At 45.3% G+C, this 25,155-nt stretch overlaps 1 protein-coding gene across 3 annotated transcripts in view; it reads left to right on the top strand.

The window, feature by feature from the left end:
- The first annotated feature begins 217 nt into the window (after positions 1-217).
- The window catches only part of NT5C3B (5'-nucleotidase, cytosolic IIIB), a 26,159-nt gene continuing 1,221 nt past the window's right edge, over positions 218-25,155 (top strand). The window contains exons 1-7 of one of the 3 annotated variants that reach the window (XM_038753575.1): positions 218-275; positions 8,679-8,777; positions 22,257-22,326; positions 22,424-22,470; positions 24,487-24,572; positions 24,732-24,821; positions 24,937-25,099. In XM_038753575.1, the coding sequence (XP_038609503.1) occupies positions 267-275; positions 8,679-8,777; positions 22,257-22,326; positions 22,424-22,470; positions 24,487-24,572; positions 24,732-24,821; positions 24,937-25,099 (564 nt within the window). In that variant the 5' untranslated portion in view covers positions 218-266. Of the gene's footprint in view, positions 276-8,013; positions 8,035-8,678; positions 8,800-22,256; positions 22,327-22,423; positions 22,471-24,486; positions 24,573-24,731; positions 24,822-24,936; positions 25,100-25,155 lie in introns of those variants that run through there. The other 2 variants (XM_038753576.1, XM_038753577.1) reach the window with 2 other exon arrangements.

The raw sequence follows: 25,155 nt of genomic DNA, 5'->3' as shown, positions 1-25,155 counted from the left end.
CCGCGGGGCCCTCTGCGCCTGCGCATTGCGTCCGCGGCGCCCCTTCCCTTCGCGCCTGCGCACTGCGTCCGCTGCGCCCCCTTTGCGCCTGCGCACTGCGTCCGCGGCGCCCCTCGCGCCTGCGCACTGCGTCCGCGGCGCCCCTCGCGCCTGCGCACTGCGTCCACGGCGCCTCTCGCGCCTGCGCACTGCGTCCACGGCGCCCCTCGCGCCTGCGCACTGCGGCCTTGGCCCGTTGGTTGCCCTCCTGCTGGGCGGGGACTAACATGGCGGAGGTGAGGAAGGGATGGGAAGCTTCAGCCGTCGGGAAGACAGGGCCTTGGGACGCCATGACCCTGTGGAGCCTTTCCCGTCCCCGTTTCAGGCGACCCCCAGATCTCCCTCACATCCCTTCCGGGCCCAGCGGTGACCCCCTCCCCCCACTTCCCCCCGCCCTCCTCATGGCCGGAAGGGGTCGCACGGTCGCCCCCTGCCGGCGGCGCCGGGCGGGGCAGGGCCGCACCCCCGCTTCATAATAATAATAATAATAATAATGATAATAATAATAATATCATTTATTAAGCGCTTACTCTGTGCAAAGCACTGCTCTAAGCGCTGGGGAGGTTACAAGGTGATCAGGTTGTCCCCTCGTCCCCCTCAACCAATCGTAATAGTTAAAATAATGATGATGATGGCATTTATTACAATGATAACGGCATTTATTAAGCGCTTACTCTGTGCAAAGCACTGCGCTCAGCGCTGGGGAGGTTACAAGGTGATCAGGTTGCCACCTCGTCCCCCTCAATCAATCGTAATAATAATAATAATAATGATAATGATGGCATTTATTACAATAATAATGGCATTAATTAAGCGCTTACTATGTGCAAAGCACTGCTGTAAGCGCTGGGGAGGTTACAAGGTGATCAGGTTGTCACCTCGTCCCCCTCAATCGTAATAATAATAATAATAATAATGATGGCATTTATTACAATAATAATGGAGTTTATTAAGCGCTTACTATGTGCAAAGCACTGCTGTAAGCGCTGGGGAGGTTACAAGGTGATCAGGTTGTCACCTCGTCCCCCTCAATCAATCGTAATAATAATAATAATAATGATGGCATTTATTACAATAATAATGGCATTTATTAAGCGCTTACTATGTGCAAAGCACTGCTGTAAGCGCTGGGGAGGTTACAAGGTGATCAGGTTGTCACCTCGTCCCCCTCAATCAATCGTAATAATAATAATGATGGCATTTATTACAATAATAATGGCATTAATTAAGCGCTTACTATGTGCAAAGCACTGCTGTAAGCGCTGGGGAGGTTACAAGGTGATCAGGTTGTCACCTCGTCCCCCTCAATCGTAATAATAATAATAATAATAATGATGGCATTTATTACAATAATAATGGCATTTATTAAGCGCTTACTATGTGCAAAGCACTGCTCTCAGCGCTGGGGAGGTTACAAGGTGGTCAGGTTGTCACCTCGTCCCCCTCTATCAATCGTAATAATAATAATAATGATGATGATGGCATTTATTAACAATGATAATGGCATTTATTAAGCGCTTACTCTGTGCAAAGCACTGCTCTCAGCGCTGGGGAGGTTACAAGGTGATCAGGTTGTCACCTCGTCCCCCTCAATCAATCGTAATAATAATAATAATGATGATGATGGCATTTATTAACAATGATAATGGCATTTATTAAGCGCTTACTATGTGCAAAGCACTGCTCTCAGCGCTGGGGAGGTTACAAGGTGATCAGGTTGCCACCTCGTCCCCCTCAATCGTAATAATAATAATAATAATAATGATGGCATTTATTACAATAATAATGGAGTTTATTAAGCGCTTACTATGTGCAAAGCACTGCTGTAAGCGCTGGGGAGGTTACAAGGTGATCAGGTTGTCACCTCGTCCCCCTCAATCAATCGTAATAATAATAATAATAATGATGGCATTTATTACAATAATAATGGCATTTATTAAGCGCTTACTATGTGCAAAGCACTGCTGTAAGCGCTGGGGAGGTTCCAAGGTGATCAGGTTGCCACCTCGTCACCCTCAATCAATCGTAATAATAATAATAATAATGATAATGATGGCATTTATTACAATAAGAATGGCATTTATTAAGCGCTTACTATGTGCAAAGCACTGCTGTTAGCGCTGGGGAGGTTACAAGGCGATCAGGTTGTCACCTCGTCCCCTTCAATCAATCGTAATAATAATAATAATAATAATGATGGCATTTATTACAATAATAATGGCATTAATTAAGCGCTTACTATGTGCAAAGCACTGCTGTAAGCGCTGGGGAGGTTACAAGGTGATCAGGTTGTCACCTCGTCCCCCTCAATCGTAATAATAATAATAATAATAATGATGGCATTTATTACAATAATAATGGAGTTTATTAAGCGCTTACTATGTGCAAAGCACTGCTGTAAGCGCTGGGGAGGTTACAAGGTGATCAGGTTGTCACCTCGTCCCCTTCAATCAATCGTAATAATAATAATAATGGTGATGATGGCATTTATTAACAATGATAAAGGCATTTATTAAGCGCTTACTATGTGCAAAGCACTGCTCTCAGCGCTGGGGAGGTTACAAGGTAATCAGGTTGTCACCTCGTCCCTCTCAATCAATCGTAATAATAATAATAATAATGATGGCATTTATTACAATAATAATGGCATTTCTTAAGCGCTTACTATGTGCAAAGCACTGCTGTAAGCGCTGGGGAGGTTACAAGGTAATCAGGTTGTCACCTCGTCCCCCTCAATCAATCGTAATAATAATAATAATAATGATGGCATTTATTACAATAATAATGGCATTTATTAAGCGCTTACTATGTGCAAAGCACTGCTGTAAGCGCTGGGGAGGTTCCAAGGTGATCAGGTTGCCACCTCGTCCCCCTCAATCAATCGTAATAATAATAATAATAATGATAATGATGGCATTTATTACAATAATAATGGCATTTCTTAAGCGCTTACTATGTGCAAAGCACTGCTGTAAGCGCTGGGGAGGTTACAAGGTGATCAGGTTGTCACCTCGTCCCCCTCTATCAATCGTAATAATAATAATAATGATGATGATGGCATTTATTAACAATGATATTGGCATTTATTAAGCGCTTACTATGTGCAAAGCACTGCTCTCAGCGCTGGGGAGGTTACAAGGTGGTCAGGTTGTCACCTCGTCCCCCTCTATCAATCGTAATAATAATAATAATAATAATGATGGCATTTATTACACTAATAATGGCATTAAGCCATTCAAGGCCCTGCTGAGAGCTCACCTCCTCCAGGAGGCCTTCCCAGACTGAGCCCCTTCCTTCCTCTCCCCCTCGTCCCCCTCTCCATCCCCCCCTTCTTACCTCCTTCCCTTCCCCACAGCGCCTGTATATATGTATATATGGTTGTACATATTTATTACTCTATTTATTTATTTATTTATTTATTTTACTTGTACATTTCTATCCTATTCATTTAATTTTGTTGGTATGTTTGGTTCTGTTCTCTGTCTCCCCCTTTTAGACTGTGAGCCCACTGTTGGGTAGGGACTGTCTCTATGTGTTGCCAATTTGTACTTCCCAAGCGCTTAGTACAGTGCTCTGCACATAGTAAGCGCTCAATAAATACGATTGATTGATTGATTGATTAAGCACTTACTATGTGCAAAGCACTGCTCTCAGCGCTGGGGAGGTTACAAGGTGATCAGGTTGTCCCCTCGTCCCCCTCAACCAATCGTAATAGTTAAAATAATGATGATGATGGCATTTATTACAATGATAACGGCATTTATTAAGTGCTTACTATGTGCAAAGCACTGCTGTAAGCGCTGGGGAGGTTACAAGGTGGTCAGGTTGTCACCTCGTCCCCCTCAATCAATCGTAATAATAATAATAATGGTGATGATGGCATTTATTAACAATGATAATGGCATTTATTAAGCGCTTACTCTGTGCAAAGCACTGCTCTCAGCGCTGGGGAGGTTACAAGCTGGTCAGGTTGTCACCTCGTCCCCCTCAATCGTAATAATAATAATAATAATGATGGCATTTATTACAATAATAATAGCATTTATTAAGCACTTACTCCGTGCAAAGTACTGCTCTAAGCGCTGGGGAGGTTACAAGGTGATCAGGCTGTCACCTCGTCCCCCTCAATCAATCGTAATAATAATAATAATGATGATGGCATTTATTAACAATGATAATGGCATTTATTAAGCGCTTACTCTGTGCAAAGCACTGCTCTCAGCGCTGGGGAGGCTACAAGGTGGTCAGGTTGTCACCTCGTCCCCCTCAATCGTAATAATAATAATACTGATGGCATTCATTACGATAATAATGGCATTTATTAAGCGCTTACTATGTGCGAAGCACTGCTGTAAGCGCTGGGGAGGTTACAAGGTGATCAGGTTGTCACCTCGTCCCCCTTAATCAACCGTAATAGTATAATAATGATGATGATGGCATTTATTACAATGATAACGGCATTTATTAAGCGCTTACTCTGTGCAAAGCACTGCTCTCAGCGCTGGGGAGGTTACAAGGTGGTCAGGTTGTCACCTCGTCCCCCTCAATCCTAATAATAATAATAATAATGATGGCATTTATTACAATAATAATGGCATTTATTAAGCGCTTACTCTGTGCAAAGCACTGCTGTAAGCGCTGGGGAGGTTACAAGGTGATCAGGTTGTCACCTCGTCCCCCTCAACCAATCGTAATAATAATAATAATGATGATGATGGCATTTATTAACAATGATAATGGCATTTATTAAGCGCTTACTCTGTGCAAAGCACTGCTCTCAGCGCTGGGGAGGTTACAAGCTGGTCAGGTTGTCACCTCGTCCCCCTCAATCGTAATAATAATAATAATAATGATGGCATTTATTACAATAATAATAGCATTTATTAAGCACTTACTCCGTGCAAAGTACTGCTCTAAGCGCTGGGGAGGTTACAAGGTGATCAGGCTGTCACCTCGTCCCCCTCAATCAATCGTAATAATAATAATAATGATGATGGCATTTATTAACAATGATAATGGCATTTATTAAGCGCTTACTCTGTGCAAAGCACTGCTCTCAGCGCTGGGGAGGCTACAAGGTGGTCAGGTTGTCACCTCGTCCCCCTCAATCGTAATAATAATAATACTGATGGCATTCATTACGATAATAATGGCATTTATTAAGCGCTTACTATGTGCAAAGCACTGCTGTAAGCGCTGGGGAGGTTACAAGGTGATAAGGTTGTCACCTCGTCCCCCTCTATCAATCGTAATAATAATAATAATGATGATGATGGCATTTATTAACAATGATAATGGCATTTATTAAGCGCTTACTATGTGCAAAGCACTGCTCTCAGCGCTGGGGAGGTTACAAGGTGGTCAGGTTGTCACCTCGTCCCCCTTAATTGTACTAATGATAATAATGATGGCATTTATTACAATAATAATGGCATTTATTAAGCGCTTACTCTGTGCAAAGCACTGCTCTAAGCGCTGGGGAGGTTACAAGCTGGTCAGGTTGTCACCTCGCCCCCCTCAATCGTAATAATAATAATAATGATGGCATTTATTACAATAATAATGGCATTTATTAAGCGCTTACTATGTGCAAAGCACTGCTGTAAGCGCTGGGGAGGTTACAAGGGGGTCAGGTTGTCACCTTGTCCCCCTCTATCAATCGTAATAATAATAATGATAATAATAATAATGATATTTCTCCCCCTTTTAGACTGTGAGCCCACTGTTGGGTAGGGACTGGCTCTACATGTTGCCAATTTGTACTTCCCAAGCGCTTAGTACAGTGCTCTGCACACAGTAAGCGCTCAATAAATGCGATTGATGATGATGATGATGGCATTTATTACAATAATAATGGCATTTATTAAGCACTTACTATGTGCAAAGCACTGCTGTAAGCACTGGGGAGGTTACAAGGTGATCAGGTTGTCACCTCGTCCCCCTCAGTCAATCAATCAATCGAAATAATAATAATAATAATAATAATGTCATTTATTAAGCGCTAACTATGTGCAAAGCACTGCTCTCAGCGCTGGGGAGGTTACAAGGTGATCAGGTTGTCACCTCGTCCCCCTCAATCAATCAATTGTAATAATAATAAGTCCCCCTCAATCAATCAATCAGTCGTAATAATAATAATAATAGTAATAATGATGGCATTTATTACAATAATAATGGCATTTATTAAGCGCTTACTATATGCAAAGCACTGCTGTAAGCGCTGGGGAGGTTACAAGGTGATCAGGTGGTCACCTCGTCCCCATCAATCAATCAATCATAATAATAATAATAATGGCATTTATTAAGCGCTTACTATGTGCGAAGCACTGCTCTAGGCGCTGGGGAGGTTACAAGGTGATCAGGTTGTCACCTTGTCCCCCTCAATCAATCAGTCGTATTTATTGAGCGCTTACTGTGTGCAGAGCACTGTACTAAGCGCTTGGGAAGTCCAAGTTGGCAACATATAGAGACGGTCCCTACCCAACAGTGGGCTCACAGTCTAGAAGGGGGGAGACAGAAAACAAAACCAAACATTAACAAAATAAAATAAATAGAATAGATATGTACAAGTAAAATCCCCATCCCCCCCCGCCTTACCTCCTTCCCCTCCCCACACCACCTATATATATGTTTGTATGTATGTATTACTCTATTTATTTGTTTTATTTGTACATATTTAGTCTATTTTTTTTATTTTGTTAATATGTTTTGTCTTGTCTGTCTCCCCTCTCTAGACTGTGAGCCCGCTGTTGGGTAGGGACCGTCTCTATGTGTTGCCAACTTGGACTTCCCAAGCGCTTAGTCCGGTGCTCTGCACACAGTAAGCGCTCAATAAATACGATTGATTGAATGAATCAGGTTGTCCCACGGGGGGCTCACAGTCTTCATCCCCATTTGACGGATGAGGGAACTGAGGCCCAGAGAAGTGAAGTGACTTGCCCAAAGTCACACAGCTGACAATTGGTGGAGCCGGGATTTGAACCCGTGACCTCTGACTCCAAAGCCCGGGCTCTTTCCACTGAGCCCCACTGCCCCGCTAATAATAATAATAATAATAATGATGGCATTTATTAAGCACTTACTATGTGCAAAGCACTGTTCTAAGCGCTGGGGAAGTTACAAGGTGATCAGGTTGTCCCACGGGGGGCTCACAGTCTTCTTCCCCATTTGACAGATGAGGGAACTGAGGCCCAGAGAAGTGAAGTGACTTGCCCAAAGTCACACAGCTGACAGTTGGCAGTGCTGGGATTTGAACCCGTGACCTCTGATTCCAAAGCCCGGGCTCTTTCCACTGAGCCATGCAGCTTCTCTAAATGCCTACTAAGCGCCTTAGTATTAAGCGTCTACTATGTGCAAAGCACTGTTCTAAGCGTTGGGGGGGTTACAAGGTGATCAGGTGGTCCCACGGGGGGCTCACAGTCTTAGCCCCCTCCTTCCTCTCCCCCTCCTCCCACTCCCCATCCCCCCCCCCAACCTCCTTCCCCTCCCCACAGCACCTGTATATATATATATATATGTATTTGTACATATTCATTACTCTATTTTACTTGTACATATTTATTCTATTTATTTTATTTTGTTGGTATGTTTTGTTTTGTTGTCTGTCTCCCCCTTCTAGTAATAATAATGATGGCATTTATAAAGCACTTACTATGTGCAAAGCACTGTTCTAAGCGCTGGGGAGGTTACAAGGTGATCAGGTTGTCCCTCGGTGGGCTCACGGTCTTAATCCCCATTTTACAGATGAGGTCACTGAGGCCCAGAGAAGTGAAGTGACTTGCCCAAAGTCACACAGCTGACAGTTGGCGGAGCCGGGATTTGAACCCCTGACCTCTGACTCCAAAGCCCGGGCTCTTTCCACCACGCTCCTCCTTCTAGACTGTGAGCCCACGTGCCAACTTGTACTTCCCAAGCGCTTAGTCCAGTGCTCTGCACACAGTAAGCGCTCAATAAAGACGACTGAACGAATGAATTCATCCCCACTTTACAGATGAGGTAACTGAGGCCCAGAGAAGGGAAGTGACTTGCCCAAAGTCACACAGCTGACAATAATAATAATGGTGTTTATTAAGCACTTACTATGTGCAAAGCACTGTTCTAAGCGCTGGGGAAGTTACCAGGTGATCAGGTTGTCCCACGGGGGGGGCTCGCGGTTTTTTTAATCCCCATTTTGCAGATGAGGTAGTGAGTGGCCCAAAGTCAGCGCTTAGTACAGTGCTCTGCACACAGTAAGCGCTCAATGAATACGATCGATTGACTGAATGAATGAAGTGGCGGAGCCGGGATTTGAACCCATGACCTCCGACCCCAAAGCCCGGGCTCTTCCCACTGAGCCGCGCTGCTCCGTTGGGGGCCCTGGGGCGTCCCGCTGGTTTCAATCAATCAATCAATCGTATTTATTGAGCGCTTCCTGTGTGCAGAGCACTGTACTAAGCGCTGTGTGTGCATATTTATTCTGACCATTTTGACGCCCGTCTCCACGCCTCGTCGTCCGTCTCCCCCCTCCAGACTGTGAGCCCGCTGTCGGTCCGTCTCTAGATGCTGCCGACTCGGACTTCCCGAGCGCTTAGCACAGCGCTCCGCGCGCAGGAGGCGCTCAATAAATACGACTGAATGAATGAATGACTGTCGCCCAGCAGGTGGAGGAGCTGATGAAGACGTCGGTGCTGATGAGGAACCCGCAGCGGGTGCGGGAAACCATCGCCTCGCTCCGGACCGGCGGTGTAGACAAGTTGCAGGTGTGTCCTGAGGCGTCAGTGGGTCAGTATGTTCCCACCCCCCCCTTGGTCATCCGTGTGGACGTGCACACAGTAAGCGCTCAATAAATCCGATTGATTGATTGATTACCCAGAAACATAATAATGATGGCGTTCGTTGATGATGATGATGGCATTTTGTTAAGCGCTTACTATGTTCTAAGCGCTGGGGGAGGTTACAAGGTGATCAGGTTGTCCCCCGGGGGGCTCACAGTCTTCATCCCCATTTCACAGATGAGGTCACCGAGGCCCAGAGAAGGGAAGCGACTTGCCCAAAGTCACACAGCTGACAGTTGGCGGGGCCGGGATTTGAACCCATGACCTCTGACTCCAAAGCCCGGGCTCTTTCCACTGAGCCACGCGGCTTCTCCACTTCATTCGTTAAGTGCCAACGAGGAGACAGGGGGCAATACCGTCGGAATAAGTAGAATTATAGGAATATACACATTGATACACATTGTGCCAACCACTGTTCTAAGCCCTGGGGCAATAATAAATAGTAAGAATTATGGTATTTAAGTACTATGTTGTTGCCAACTTGTATTTCCCAAGCGCTTAGTACAGTGCTCTGCACACAGTAAGCGCTGAATAAATACGATTGAATGAATGAATGAATGAACTATGTGCCAACCACTGTTCTAAGCCCGGGGGCAATAATAATAGTAAGAATTATGGTATTTAAGTGCTAACTCTGTGCCAACCACTGTTCTAAGCCCTGGGGCAATAATAAATAGTAAGAATTATGGTATTTAAGTACTATGTTGTTGCCAACTTGTATTTCCCAAGCGCTTAGTACAGTGCTCTGCACACAGTAAGCGCTGAATAAATACGATTGAATGAATGAATGAATGAACTATGTGCCAACCACTGTTCTAAGCCCGGGGGCAATAATAATAGTAAGAATTATGGTATTTAAGTGCTAACTCTGTGCCAACCACTGTTCTAAGCCCTGGGGCAATAATAAATAGTAAGAATTATGGTATTTAAGTACTAACTATGCTGTTGCCAACTTGTATTTCCCAAGCGCTTAGTACAGTGCTCTGCACACAGTAAGCGCTCAATAAATATGACTGAATGAATGAATGACCTATGTGCCAACCACTGTTCTAAGCCCTGGGGCAATAATAATAGTAAGAATTATGGTATTTAAGTGCTAACTCTGTGCCAACCACTGTTCTAAGCCCTGGGGCAATAATAATAGTAAGAATTATGGTATTTAAGTGCTATGTTAGCACTTAAGTTGTTGCCAACTTGTATTTCCCAAGCGCTTAGTACAGTGCTCTGCACATAGTAAGTGCTCAATAAATACGACTGAATGAATGAATGAACTATGTGCCAACCACTGTTCTAAGCCCTGGGGCAATAATAAATAATAAGAATTATGGTATTTAAGTACTAACTATGTTGTTGCCAACTTGTATTTCCCAAGCGCTTAGTACAGTGCTCTGTACACAGTAAGCGCTCAATAAATATGACTGAATGAATGATTGAATGAATGACCTATGTGCCAACCACTGTTCTAAGCCCTGGGGCAATAATAATAGTATGAATTATGGTATTTAAGTGCTAACTATGTTAGCACTTAAGTTGTTGCCAACTTGTATTTCCCAAGCGCTTAGTACAGTGCTCTGCACACAGTAAGCGCTCAATAAATATGACTGACTGAATGAATGAATGAATGAACTATGTGCCAACCACTGTTCTAAGCCCTGGGGCAATAATAATAGTAAGAATTATGGTATTTAAGTGCTATGTTAGCACTTAAGTTGTTGCCAACTTGTATTTCCCAAGCGCTTAGTACAGTGCTCTGCACACAGTAAGCGCTCAATAAATACGACTGGCTGAATGAATGAATGAACTATGTGCCAACCACTGTTCTAAGCCCTGGGGCAATAATAATAGTAAGAATTATGGTATTTAAGTGCTAACTCTGTGCCAACCACTGTTCTAAGCCCTGGGGCAATAATAATAGTAAGAATTATGGTATTTAAGTGCTATGTTAGCACTTAAGTTGTTGCCAACTTGTATTTCCCAAGCGCTTAGTACAGTGCTCTGCACATAGTAAGTGCTCAATAAATACGACTGAATGAATGAATGAACTATGTGCCAACCACTGTTCTAAGCCCTGGGGCAATAATAAATAATAAGAATTATGGTATTTAAGTACTAACTATGTTGTTGCCAACTTGTATTTCCCAAGCGCTTAGTACAGTGCTCTGTACACAGTAAGCGCTCAATAAATATGACTGAATGAATGATTGAATGAATGACCTATGTGCCAACCACTGTTCTAAGCCCTGGGGCAATAATAATAGTATGAATTATGGTATTTAAGTGCTAACTCTGTGCCAACCACTGTTCTAAGCCCTGGGGCAATAATAAATAGTAAGAATTATGGTATTTAAGTGCTAACTATGTTGTTGCCAACTTGTATTTCCCAAGCGCTTAGTACAGTGCTCTGCACACAATAAGCGCTCAATAAATACGACTGACTGATTGAATGAATGAATGAACTCCGTGCCAACCACTGTTCTAAGCCCTGGGGCAATAATAATAGTAAGAATTATGGTATTTAAGTGCTAACTATGTTAGCACTTAAGTTGTTGCCAACTTGTATTTCCCAAGCGCTTAGTACAGTGCTCTGCACACAGTAAGCGCTCAATAAATATGACTGACTGAATGAATGAATGAATGAACTATGTGCCAACCACTGTTCTAAGCCCTGGGGCAATAATAATAGTAAGAATTATGGTATTTAAGTGCTATGTTAGCACTTAAGTTGTTGCCAACTTGTATTTCCCAAGTGCTTAGTACAGTGCTCTGCACACAGTAAGCGCTCAATAAATACGACTGACTGAATGAATGAATGAACTATGTGCCAACCACTGTTCTAAGCCCTGGGGCAATAATAATAGTAAGAATTATGGTATTTAAGTGCTAACTATGTGCCAACCACTGTTCTAAGCCCTGGGGCAATAATAATAGTAAGAATTATGGTATTTAAGTGCTATGTTAGCACTTAAGTTGTTGCCAACTTGTATTTCCCAAGCGCTTAGTACAGTGCTCTGCACACAGTAAATGCTCAATAAATACTACTGAATGAATGAATGAGTGAACTATGTGCCAACCACTGTTTTAAGCCCTGGGGCAATAATAATAGTAAGAATTATGGTATTTAAGTGCTAACTATGTTAGCACAAGTTGTTGCCAACTTGCATTTCCCAAGCGCTTAGTACAGTGCTCTGCACACAGTAAGCCCTCAATAAATACGACTGAATGAATGAATGAATGAATGAACTATGTGCCAACCACTGTTCTAAGCCCTGGGGCAATAATAATAGTAAGTATTATGGTATTTAAGTGCTATGTGCCAACCACTGTTCTAAGCCCTGGCATAATAATCATAGTAAGAATTATGGTATTTAAGTGCTATGTGCCAACCACTGTTCTAAGCCCTGGTGTAATAATAATAGTAATAATTATGGTTTATGTGCTAACTATGTGCCAACCACTGTTCTAAGCCCTGGCGTAATAATAATAGTAAGAATTATGGTATTTAAGCGCTCAGTATGTGCCAACCACTGTTCTAAGCCCTGGCGTAATAATAATAGTAAGAATTATGGTATTTAAGTGCTAACTATGTGCCAACCACTGTTCTAAGCCCTGGCGTAATAATAATAGTAAGAATTATGGTATTTAAGTGCTAACTATGTGCCAACCACTGTTCTAAGCCCTGGGGCAATAATAATAGTAAGTATTATGGTATTTAAGTGCTATGTGCCAACCACTGTTCTAAGCCCTGGGGCAATAATAATAGTACGAATTATGGTATTTAAGTGCTAACTATGTGCCAACCACTGTTCTAAGCCCTGGCGTAATAATAATAGTAATAATTATGGTATTTAAGTGCTAACTATGTGCCAACTACTGTTCTAAGCCCTGGCGTAATAATAATAGTAATAATTATGGTATTTAAGTGCTAACTATGTGCCAACCACTGTTCTAAGCCCTGGCGTAATAATAATAGTAATAATTATGGTATTTAAGTGCTAACTATGTGCCAACCACTGTTCTAAGCCCTGGGGCAATAATAATAGTAAGTATTATGGTATTTAAGTGCTATGTGCCAACCACTGTTCTAAGCCCTGGGGCAATAATAATAGTACGAATTATGGTATTTAAGTGCTAACTATGTGCCAACCACTGTTCTAAGCCCTGGCGTAATAATAATAGTAATAATTATGGTATTTAAGTGCTAACTATGTGCCAACTACTGTTCTAAGCCCTGGCGTAATAATAATAGTAAGAATTATGGTATTTAAGTGCTAACTATGTGCCAACCACTGTTCTAAGCCCTGGCGTAATAATAATAGTAAGAATTATGGTATTTAAGTGCTAACTATGTGCCAACCACTGTTCTAAGCCCTGGGGCAATAATAATAGTAAGTATTATGGTATTTAAGTGCTATGTGCCAACCACTGTTCTAAGCCCTGGGGCAATAATAATAGTACGAATTATGGTATTTAAGTGCTAACTATGTGCCAACCACTGTTCTAAGCCCTGGCGTAATAATAATAGTAATAATTATGGTATTTAAGTGCTAACTATGTGCCAACCACTGTTCTAAGCCCTGGCGTAATAATAATAGTAATAATTATGGTATTTAAGTGCTAACTATGTGCCAACCACTGTTCTAAGCCCTGGCGTAATAATAATAGTAATAATTATGGTATTTAAGTGCTAACTATGTGCCAACCACTGTTCTAAGCCCTGGGGCAATAATAATAGTAAGTATTATGGTATTTAAGTGCTATGTGCCAACCACTGTTCTAAGCCCTGGGGCAATAATAATAGTACGAATTATGGTATTTAAGTGCTAACTATGTGCCAACCACTGTTCTAAGCCCTGGCGTAATAATAATAGTAATAATTATGGTATTTAAGTGCTAACTATGTGCCAACCACTGTTCTAAGCCCTGGCGTAATAATAATAGTAATAATTATGGTATTTAAGTGCTAACTCTGTGCCAACCACTGTTCTAAGCCCTGGGGCAATAATAATTGCACTGTGTGCAAAGCACTGGTCTAAGCACTGTTCTAAGTCCAAATCGGCAACATCTAGAGGCGGTTCCTACCCAACAACGGGCTCACAGTGTAGAAGGGGGAGACAGACAGCAAAACAAAACAAGGAGACAGGTGTCAATACCGTCAGAATAAATAGAATTATAGCAATATACACATTGATAAAATAGAGTAATAAATATGTACAAATATACACAAGTGCTGGGGGGGCGGGGAAGGGGGGAGGGCAGAAGGAGGGAGTGGTGCGATGGGGAGGGGAGAAGGAGCAGAGGATAAGGGGGCTCAGTCTTAAGTGTTTAGTACAGTGCTCTGCACACAGTAAGCGCTCAAAAAATATTATTGATTGGAAGTTTTAGGGGGTGGGTAGATATTTTTATTTTTTTTATAATGGCATTTATTAAGCGCTTACTGTGTGCAAAGCACTGTTCTAAGCTCCGGGGAGGTTACAAGGCAATCGGGTTGTCCCACGGGGGGCTCACAGTCTCAATCCCCATTTTACAGATGAGGGAACCGAGGCACGGAGAAGTGAAGTGACTTGCCCAAAGTCACACGGCTGACAGTTGGCGGACACGTGCCGAACAACATTTTCAAAAAACGATCCAGGCAGCAGTGGAGTTCCCACTCCTGTCATCTCCCCCACTTCGTCTCCCTTCTATGTCACCTCTGCACTTGTAGCTGTACCCCTTAACTACTTGATAGTCACCCCACCCTCAGCCCCACAGCATTTACATACATATCCGTAATTTATTTTAATGTCTGTCTCCCCCCCCCCCCTTAAAGTATAAGCCCCTTGTGGACAGGTAACAGGTCTGCCAACAGGGCTCCCAAGTGCTTAATACAGAGCTCTGCCCATAGTAAGCATTCAATAAATACCAATGATCATCATCATCAATCGTATTTATTGAGCACTTACTGTGTGCAGAGCACTGTACTAAGCGCTTGGGAAGTACAAATGCTCTGCACACAGTAAGGGCTCAATACCATTGATTCATTGGACCGCGAGCTCATTGTGGGCAGGGAACGTGTTTACCAACTCTTATAGTTTATTGTCCCAAGTGCTTAGTACACTGCTCTCCTCACAGTAAGCGCTCAATAAATACAGTTGATTGACTGGACTGGAAAGGGGAGAGACTGAGGCAGGGCAGTCAGGGAGGCAGCTGCTATAGCAGTGAAGCCAGGATTTGAGTAGTCCCTGGACCGGCAAGCAGCGTGGCTTAGTGGAAAGAGGAAGAGCTTGGCAGTCCGAGGTCGTGGGTTCTAATCCCAGCCCCGCCACACATCAGCTGTGTGATTTTGGGCAAGTCCACTTCTCTGGGCCTCACCTCATCTGTAAAATGGGGATTAAGACTGTGAGTCCCACGTGGGACAACCCAGTAAGCTTGGATCTACCCCAGTTTTTAGAACAGTGCTTGGCACATAATAAGTGCTTAACAAATGCCATCATTATAATAATAATAATAATAATATGCTATAATAATAGCATGATATAATAAATAATATATAATAATATAATATATTATATTATAATATAATAATAATACTATATTATATAATAACATAATAATAATAATATATAATAATATATAGCTTATATAGCTCCTTAAAGGCAAGAATTGTAGCTCCTCCTTTGTGAACTGTATTCTCCCAAGTGCTTAGTACAGTTCCCTGCACATAGTAAGTGCCCAATACGTACCATTGATTGATCGTCTAATGGTTGGAGAGGAAGGGTCAGATTATAGAAATGTCGTGGAGGAAGAACTGACAAAATTTCATAGACTGAATATGGGGGTTGAAAGAGATGGGGGGATCAAGGATAATGCCAAGGTTCCGGGTTTGAGAGATGGGAAGGATGGTAGTATCGTCAGCTCTGGTGGGAAAGTGAGGGGGAGGAGAGGACATGGGAGAGAAGGTGAATTCAGTTTGGGGCCCGTTGATGTTGAGGTGCGGAGGTGACATCCATGTGGAAGTGCCCTGGAGGCAGAAGGAAATGTGAAATTGTGGAGGAGGTCAATTTGGGAATCATCTGGGTAGAGGGGGTGGTTGAATCAATCAATCAATCAATCAATCGTATTTATTGAGCGCTTACTATGTGCAGAGCACTGGACTAAGCGCTTGGGAAGTACAAATTGGCAACACATGGAGACAGTCCCTACCCAACAGTGGGCTCACAGTCTAAAAGGGGGAGACAGAGAACAGAACCAAACATACCAACAAAATAAAATAAATAGGATAGAAATGTACAAGTAAAATAAATAAATAAATAAATAGAGTAATAAATATGTACAACCATATATACATATATACAGGTGCTGTGGGGAAGGGAAGGAGGTAACATGGGGGGATGGAGAGGGGGACGAGGGGGAGAGGAAGGAAGGGGCTCAGTGTGGGAAGGCCTCCTGGAGGAGGTGAGCTCTCAGCAGGGCCTTGAAGGGAGGAAGAGAGCTAGTTTGGCGGAGGGGCAGAGGGAGGGCATTCCAGGCCCGGGGGAGGACGTGGGCCGGGGGTCGACGGCGGGACAGGTGAGAACGAGGCCTAACTGTGAGGAGATTAGCGGTGGAGGAGCGGAGGTTGCGGGCTGGGCTGGAGAAGGAGAGAAGGGAGGTGAGGTAGGAGGGGGCGAGGGGATGGACAGCCTTGAAGCCCAGGGTGAGGAGTTTCTGCCTGATGCGCAGAAACTGGTTGAAGCCATGGGAGCGGTTGAGCTGCCCAAGGGAGTAAAGGTAGATGGAGAAGAGAAGGGGCCCCAGAACTGAGGCTGGAGGGGCTCCCACACTGAGGGGGTGGGAGGTAGAGGAAGGGTCAGCCCAAGAGACCGAGAGGTTGAAGAAAAACCAGGAAAGAACTGGTTCAGAAAATACACAGTTCATTCATTCATTCATTCAATCGCGCTTACTGTGTCCAGAGCACTGTACTAAGCGCTTGGGAAGTACAAGTTGGCAACAGATAGAGACGGTCCCTACCCAACAATGGGCTCACAGTCTAGAAGGGGGAGACAAAACAAAACACGTGGTCAGGTGTCATCAGAATAAATAGAAGTAAAGCTAGATGCACATCATTGACAAAATAAGTGGAATAGTAAATATGTACAAGTAGAATAGAGTAAAAAATCTGTACAAACATCTATACAGGTGCTGTGGGGAGGGGAAGGAGGTAGGGCGGCGGGGAGGGGGAGTGGAAAAAGGGGGCTCAGTCTGGGAAGGAAGGCCTCCTGGAGGAGGTGAGCTCTCGGGGGCTTTGAAAGGAGGAAGAGAGCTGGCTTGGTGGATGTGTGGAGGGAGGGCATTCCAGGCCAGGGGGAGGACGTGGGTCGGGGGTCGATGGCGGGACAGGCGAGAACGAGGCCCGGTGAGGAGGTTAGCGGCGGCAGAGGAGCGGAGGGTGCGGGCTGGGCTGGAGAAGGAGAGAAGGGAGGTGAGGTAGGAGGGGGCGAGGGGATGGACAGCCTTGAAGCCGATTGTTTCCCCAAGCAAACTGCAGGACCCCCAGCATTAAAGGCAGTGGAGAGTTCGAAGAGTAGGGTAGGGTCTTGTAAATTTGTGAAGATCATTGGTGGCTTTGGAGAGAAGTTCAGGAGTCTGAAGGGGGCAAAAACCAGGTTTTAGAGGGTGAAGAAGGGAAATGAAAGAGAGGAAGTGGAGGGGGAAGGTGTATACAACCTGCAAATGGAGTTTGGTCAAAAGAGGGAGGTGGAATTTAGAGAGTTGCTTGTTTTTAGGACAGGGGAAACGTGGGAAGAGGCCACTAGAGAGTAAGTGGTTGAAGGTGGCAGTCAAGGAGGGAAGAAGAATGGGTGCAGCGGGTTTTTGAGGGCAAGCAGGGGTGGGGTCAGAGGCCCAGATGGACAGGGTGGATTTTGAAAGCCGAGGGGAGATCTTCCCTTGAGAGACATCAGAGAATAGACGAGTCGGGTGGGAAGGATCTGGAGAGGTGAAGAGGGAGAGTTTTGGCGGGAAGGTCACTCCTGACAATTTCCCATTTTTCTTCTACAGAGTAGTCGGCGCGGTCAGCGGTGAGATGGGGCAGAGGTGTGGGCGTGGGAGTTGAAGGAGGAGAGGTAGTGTTGCTGAGAAGAGGAGGGGGCAGAGTTTTAGCAGGTGAGGATGAATGGGAAGCAAGAGTCTTGGAAGGCTTCTAAGGCAAAGCGAGGTAGCATCACCAAGAGGAAAGAACCCAGGACTGGGAATCCCAGTCAGCCAGTCATTCATTTATATTTACCGAGCGCTTAATGTGTGTAGAGCACGGTACTAAGTGCTTGGGAGAGTACACTGTAACAGAAACATTCCCAGCCTACATCGAGCTTACAGTCTAAAGGCGGGAGAAGGGCATTAATATATGTTGCCAATTTGTACTTCCCAAGCGCCTAGTACAGTGCTCTGTACACAGTAAGCGCTCAATAAATGCGATTGATTAATATAAATAAAATTACAGATATGTACATAAGTGCTGTGAGGTTGGGAGTCAGTCAGTCGTATTTATGATGATGATAATGATGATGGTATTTGTTAAGCGCTTACTATGTGCAAAGCACTGTTCTAAGCGCTGGGGAGGTTACAGGGTGATCAGGTTGTCCCACGGGGGCTCACCGTTTTAATCCCCATTTTACAGATGAGGTCACTGAGGCCCAGAGAAGTTAAGGGACTGGCCCAAAGTCACACAGCTGGCAGTTGGCGGAGCCGGGATTTGAACCCATGACCTCTGACTCCAAAGCCCGGGGTTTTTCCACTGAGCCACGCTGCTTCTCGAGCGCTTATTGTGTACAGAGCACTTGGGAGGGTGCAATGTAACAATATAAACCATTCCCCACTCACAAAGAGCTTACAGTCTAGAGGGGGAGAGAGACACCAATGTAAATAAATAAATTATTTATTTTTATTTTATTTATTATTTATTTATGTATTTATTTTTACTTATTTATTTATTGCCTCTTCTAGACTGTGAGCCCACTGTTGGGTAGGGACCGTCTCCATATGTTGCCAACTTGTACTTCCCAAGCGCTTAGCACACAGTAAGTGCTGAATAAATACGATTGAATGAATGAATGAATGAATGAAATTACAGATATGTACATAAGTGCTGTGGGGGTGAGTAAAGGGAGCACGTCAGAAGGGAGTCGAAGAAAAGGAAAAGAGGGCGTAGTCTGGGAAGGCTTCTTGAAGGAGAAGTGCCTACAATAAGGCTTCGAAGGCAGGGAGGGTAGTTGTCGGATGGCGTTCCGGGCCAGAGGGAGGATATGCGGCGAGGGAAGACGAGATCGAGGAACAGCCAGAAAGAAGGTTAATATTAGAGGAGCGAAGTGTGCGGGCTGGGTCGTAGAAGAGGAATGAGTTGAGGCAGGAAGGGGCAAGGTGATTGAGTGCCTTCAATCAATCAATCAATCGTATTTATTGAGCGCTTACTGTGTGCTTGGGAAGTCCAAGTTGGCAACATATAGAGACAGTCCCCACCCAACAGTGGGCTCACAGTCTAAAAGGGGGAGACGGAGAACAAAACCAAACATACTAACAAAATAAAATAAATAGGATAGATATGTACAAGTAAAATAAATAGAGTAATAAATATGTACAAACATATCATCATCAATCGTATTTATTGAGCACTTACTGTGTGCAGAGCACTGGACTAAGCGCTTGGGAAGTACAAGTTGGCAACATATAGAGACGGTCCCTACCCAACAGTGGGCTCACAGTCTAAAAGGGGGAGACGGAGAACAAAACCAAATATACTAACAAAATAAAATAAATAGGGTAGATATGTACAAGTAAAATAGAGTAATAAATATGTACAAACATATCATCATCATCAATCGTATTTATTGAGCGCTTACTATGTGCAGAGCACTGTACTAAGCGCTTGGGAAGTCCAAGTTGGCAACATATAGAGACAGTCCCCACCCAGCAGTGGGCTCACAGTCTAAAAGGGGGAGACGGAGAACAAAACCAAACATACTAACAAAATAAATAGGATAGATATGTACAAGTAAAATAAATAGAGTAATAAATATGTACAAACATATCATCATCAATTGTATTTATTGAGCGCTTACTGTGTGCAGAGCACTGTACTAAGCGCTTGGGAAGTCCAAGTTGGCAACATATAGAGACAGTCCCCACCCAGCAGTGGGCTCACAGTCTAAAAGGGGGAGACGGAGAACAAAACCAAACATACTAACAAAATAAATAGGATAGATATGTACAAGTAAAATAAATAGAGTAATAAATATGTACAAACATATCATCATCAATCGTATTTATTGAGCGCTTACTGTGTGCAGAGCACTGTACTAAGCGCTTGGGAAGTCCAAATTGGCAACATATAGAGACGGTCCCTACCCAACAGCGGGCTCACAGTCTAAAAGGGGGAGACGGAGAACAAAACCAAATATACTAACAAAATAAAATAAATAGGGTAGATATGTACAAGTAAAATAGAGTAATAAATATGTACAAACATATCATCATCATCAATTGTATTTATTGAGCGCTTACTGTGTGCAGAGCACTGTACTAAGCGCTTGGGAAGTCCAAGTTGGCAACATATAGAGACAGTCCCCACCCAGCAGTGGGCTCACAGTCTAAAAGGGGGAGACGGAGAACAAAACCAAACATACTAACAAAATAAATAGGATAGATATGTACAAGTAAAATAAATAGAGTAATAAATATGTACAAACATATCATCATCAATCGTATTTATTGAGCGCTTACTGTGTGCAGAGCACTGTACTAAGCGCTTGGGAAGTCCAAGTTGGCAACATATAGAGACAGTCCCCACCCAGCAGTGGGCTCACAGTCTAAAAGGGGGAGACGGAGAACAAAACCAAACATACTAACAAAATAAATAGGATAGATATGTACAAGTAAAATAAATAGAGTAATAAATATGTACAAACATATCATCATCAATCGTATTTATTGAGCGCTTACTGTGTGCACAGCACTGTACTAAGCGCTGGGGAAGTCCAAATTGGCAACATATCGAGACAGTCCCTACCCAACAGTGGGCTCACAGTCTAAAAGGGGGAGACAGAGAACAAAACCAAACATACTAACAAAATAAAATAAATAGGATAGATATGTACAAGTAAAATAAATAAATAAATAAATAGAGTAATAAATATGTACATACATATATACAGGTAACGTATATACATAAACATATATACATAAAGTCAATGGTGAGGAGTTTCTGTTTGATGCGGAGGTGGATGGGTAACTACCTGAGTTTCTTGAAAGGTGGGGAAACATGGCCTGAGTGTCCTGACTCTGCCTTTTGCTTGCTTCATGCCCCTGGGCAAGACACTTCACTTCTCTCAGTGCCCTCATTGCAAAACGGGGTTGAATACCTGTTCTCCCCTGTAGACTATGAGTCCCGTATAATGATAGCATTTGTTAAGTGCTTACTCTGTGCAGAGCACTGTACTAAGCGCTGGGGGGGGGATACAAGGTGATCGAGTTGTTCCACGTGGGGCTCACAGTCTTAATCCCCATTTTACAGGTGAGGTAACTGCGGCTCCGAGAAGTTAAGTGACTTACCCAAGGTCACCCATATGAGTCAGGGACTGTGTCAAAGGTGATCGACTCTAACCCAGTGCTTAGCATGGTGTTTGGGACCTAGCATTTAACAGATGCCATCATTATTGTTATGACAGGTAGAGTTGTAGGATTTAAATGGGGAGGGGTTGTTAATGAGGCAGGGCAGTCAATAGCAAGCAAAGCAGAGCTGGAGGGGAGCTTGGGAGGAGCCAAGAGGGCAAGCTGGGGAGAGATTGGAAAGGAAAGGTAGGGAAGACAGCCGGGAAGGGGAAGGGGGAAGCCTGAAGGGAGGGAGTCCCTGTTTATTGCAGAGGGAAATGGCACCAGCAGCAGGGAACCCAGTTGGAGGGGCCACGGCCAGATTGAAGGGGGAGAAAAGTCCGGAGAGAAGTCTGAACCCAAGTGCGGCAATCCCAGTTGTCCATGGGGCAGGGAACTGGTTTCCAGCTCCAGGCAGGAGAGGCTGGGGAGGGGTGGGGAGTTGCCACTCGCCACTTTTCTCTTCATTCATTCGTATTTATTGAGCACTTCCTGTGAGCAAAGCACTGTACTAAGTGCTTGGGAGAGTACAGTATAAGAATAAGCAGGCACATTCCGTGCCCAAAGTGAGCTTACAGTCTAGGGGGGGAGACAGACACTAATATAAATAAATAAATTATAGTTATGTACATAAGTGCTCTGGGACTGGGTTGGGGGATGAATAAAGGGAGCAAGTCAGGGTGATGCAGAAGGGAGAGGGAGAAGAGAAAAGGAGGGCTTAGTCAGGGAAGGCCTCTTGGAGGAGATGTGCCTTCAGTAAGGCTTTGAAGGTGGGGAGAGTAATTCTTGGCTGCCGATGATCCCCAGGTGATCTCTGATTTCGACATGACCCTGAGCCGGTTTGGATTCCACGGCCGGCGATGTCCCACGTCCCACAGTAAGGAGCGGTTGGGTGGGCAGTGACGGTGGGCAGCAGTGGGCAACTGGTTGGAGGCAGAGGGCAGGGAAGTGTAGCTGCTCCTTTATGTTTCCAGATATCCTGGACTCCAGCAAGGTCGTCAGCGAGGTTTGCCAGCAACAGGTGGGTCCGTCCGGGAGCCCGAGGGTCAGAGGGCTGGGAGGGGGTCAGTTGGGGCTGGACACCTCTACCCCGTACTGAGGGACTTTGCGGACAGTGACCTGGGCCTCTGTGTCCTCCTTCGACTCACCATCTGCCTCTGCCTCTCCTCTTTAGGCCTTTGATCTCGTATTTTCTCATCTCCTCAAAACACTTGCATCCCCCTCTTCCTCCCTCCCTCTTCGCCATCTCCAACTGCTCCTGTCTCCTACTCTTTGGCCTTCAAACATGCTCACATCTCCCTTATACTGTAGTAACCTTCAGCCCCCTCCTGCTATCGCCTCGTCTCCCTGCTCCCTTTTCAGCCCAGAGTCCTCCCTCCTTCTAGACTGTGAGCCCACTGTTGGGTAGGGACTGTCTCTAGATGTTGCCAGCTTGTACTTTCCAAGCACTTAGTTCAGTGCTGTGCACACAGTAAGTGCTCAATAAATACGATTGATTGATTGATTGCTGCTCCTCTTCCTCCCTTCCGAAGCCCGGTTTGAACCTCTCTAAATCTGCTTTCCTTCCTCTTCACTTCAGGAAGACGACCTCCTCGCCAAATCTAAGAACTCTATCCTAATCCACCTCCAACTTCCTGCTGCCCTCAAGCACCATCCACTGGGGTTTGAGCTAACCTCCCTCATCTCCCACTACAGCCTAGCCCGTACACTTCACTCCTCTGACCCCAACTTCCTCACCGTACCTCAATCTCTCCCGGCTCACCATCCTCCCTCTGACCTTCCAGTTCGTATCCGGCAGACCGTAGCTCTCCCCATCTTCAAAGCCGACTAAAACCATATCTCCTCTAAGAAGTCTTCCCTTACTAACCTCTCACTTCCCCACCCTATTTCCCTGTCCCACACTGGGCTCACCGTCTTAATCTGCGTTTTACAGATGGGGTATCTCGGGCCCCAGAGAAGTGAAATTACTTGTCCAAGGTCACACAGCAGACAGGTGGCAGAGCCAGGATTAGATCCCAGGTCCTCCGACTCTTAGGCCCATTCTATTTCCATGAGGCCACACTGCTTCTCAATACTGTATCGAATACGGTGTCGCCTCCCCACTGGTCTCTCTCTGTGGCTACACTCCGTACTCCACACTCCAGTCTGCATCCTGGATTATTTTTCCAAAATGTTGGTCTGTCCACTTCTCTTCACTCAGAATCCTTCAGTGGTCTGTCCACTCCTCTCCACATTGAGCAGAAACTCCTGTCCATTGGCATTAAAGCACTGGATCAGTTCTCTCCCCCCTCCCACTACAAACTCAGCTCTTCGTTCCACTCCACTCAGTGTCTTCACCGGGCTTGGCTCTTGTCCCTTCTGCTTCCAACCTCTTGTTCAAGTCCTTCCTCCTGTCTGGAGCTCCTTCCCCCCTTCAAATTGTGCTGTCTACAGCCTCAAAGTTCTTCTCTTCCAGGAAGCCTACTCCAATTAATTCTCCTCCAACTCAGGTCACATCCTCCAACCACCTTTGGCTCAACACTCCTCGGCCACTTACATCTCTCTGCTCTCACATCTACATGTAGCGCTTCGGTGCGTAGCGACTTAAGTTTACTACCATTTGAGCGTGTGTTCACCCACAGCTCCTTTCTCTTCTCTCTGCAAATTGCTTTGTGTCTTCCCCCCCCCCCCCCCCCCACTAACCTAAAGGGCCTACCTGAGGGCAGGGTTTGCATCCTCTAACTCTGTAGTCCCTGTACCCCCCCACCCCCCCCAAAAAAAGTGTTTAGCACAGTGGTCTGCCCACATTCGGTGCCCAGTAAATCCCGTCAGCTGATTGACTGATCCAGCAGTGTTTAGGCCTCAGATCCCCATGTGTGTAGTGGGGCTGGAGTCGGCGGGCCCAGGTTGGTTGGGTAAGGCGGGGGGAGCATCCTTCCCTGCATCCTGGCCTCCCCAGTCAGGCTATTGGGGGGTTCTTGGGCTCAGGGGCCAAGACTTCCCCTCTCGCTCTCCATCCGTTTTGCTACGTCTCTCTGTATCTCCACGATCATCCCAGCTGAAGGATCTGTTCCACTTCTACTACCCCATTGAGATTGACCCCAACCGCACCGTGGACGAGAAGCTACCTCTCATGGTGGACTGGTGAGCGCCCGTGGGGACGCCGGGGGACAGACGAGGGGGCTTCCCTTTGGGTCATCCAGCTGCAGAGGGTCACCCTCGCGCAGACGGTCCCAACCCCGTCCAACCCAGCCCATTGTGGGAGCCTGCAGGGAGGCTGATTTGAGCTGTGGTCCGGGCCAGGTGGACCAAGGCCCACGGCCTGCTGTGCCAGCAGAAGATCCAGCGGGGCCAGCTTGCCCAGATCGTCCGTGACTCCGATGTGATGCTCAGGTAGCCGTGGCTGGGATAGGGAGGCATTGCCAGGGGGATGGGAGGGGGGGGGGTCTGCAGGGGCCTGGGTTGGGGACGGGATGGCTCGGGCAGGTAACCGGCGGTTACCTTGCAGGGAGGGCTTCGAGGCCTTCTTCAACACTCTGCACCTGAGCCACGTGCCTCTGTTCATCTTCTCCGCCGGGGTGGGCGACATCGTGGAGGAGATCACCCGGCAGGCCGGGGTCCTACACCCGAACGTGCAAGTGGTCTCCAACTTCATGGACTTCAACGAAGACGTGAGACATCAGGGAGGGGCAGGAGGCCTCTGGTGTCGCCCAGCGCGGGGTTTTAG

The sequence above is a fragment of the Tachyglossus aculeatus genome, chromosome 11, assembly GCF_015852505.1.
Source record: "Tachyglossus aculeatus isolate mTacAcu1 chromosome 11, mTacAcu1.pri, whole genome shotgun sequence".
In the NCBI taxonomy this organism is placed as follows: Eukaryota; Metazoa; Chordata; class Mammalia; order Monotremata; family Tachyglossidae; genus Tachyglossus; species Tachyglossus aculeatus.
The sequence above is the reverse complement of the archived record's forward strand: the minus strand, read 5'-3'. Positions and strand labels throughout refer to the sequence as shown.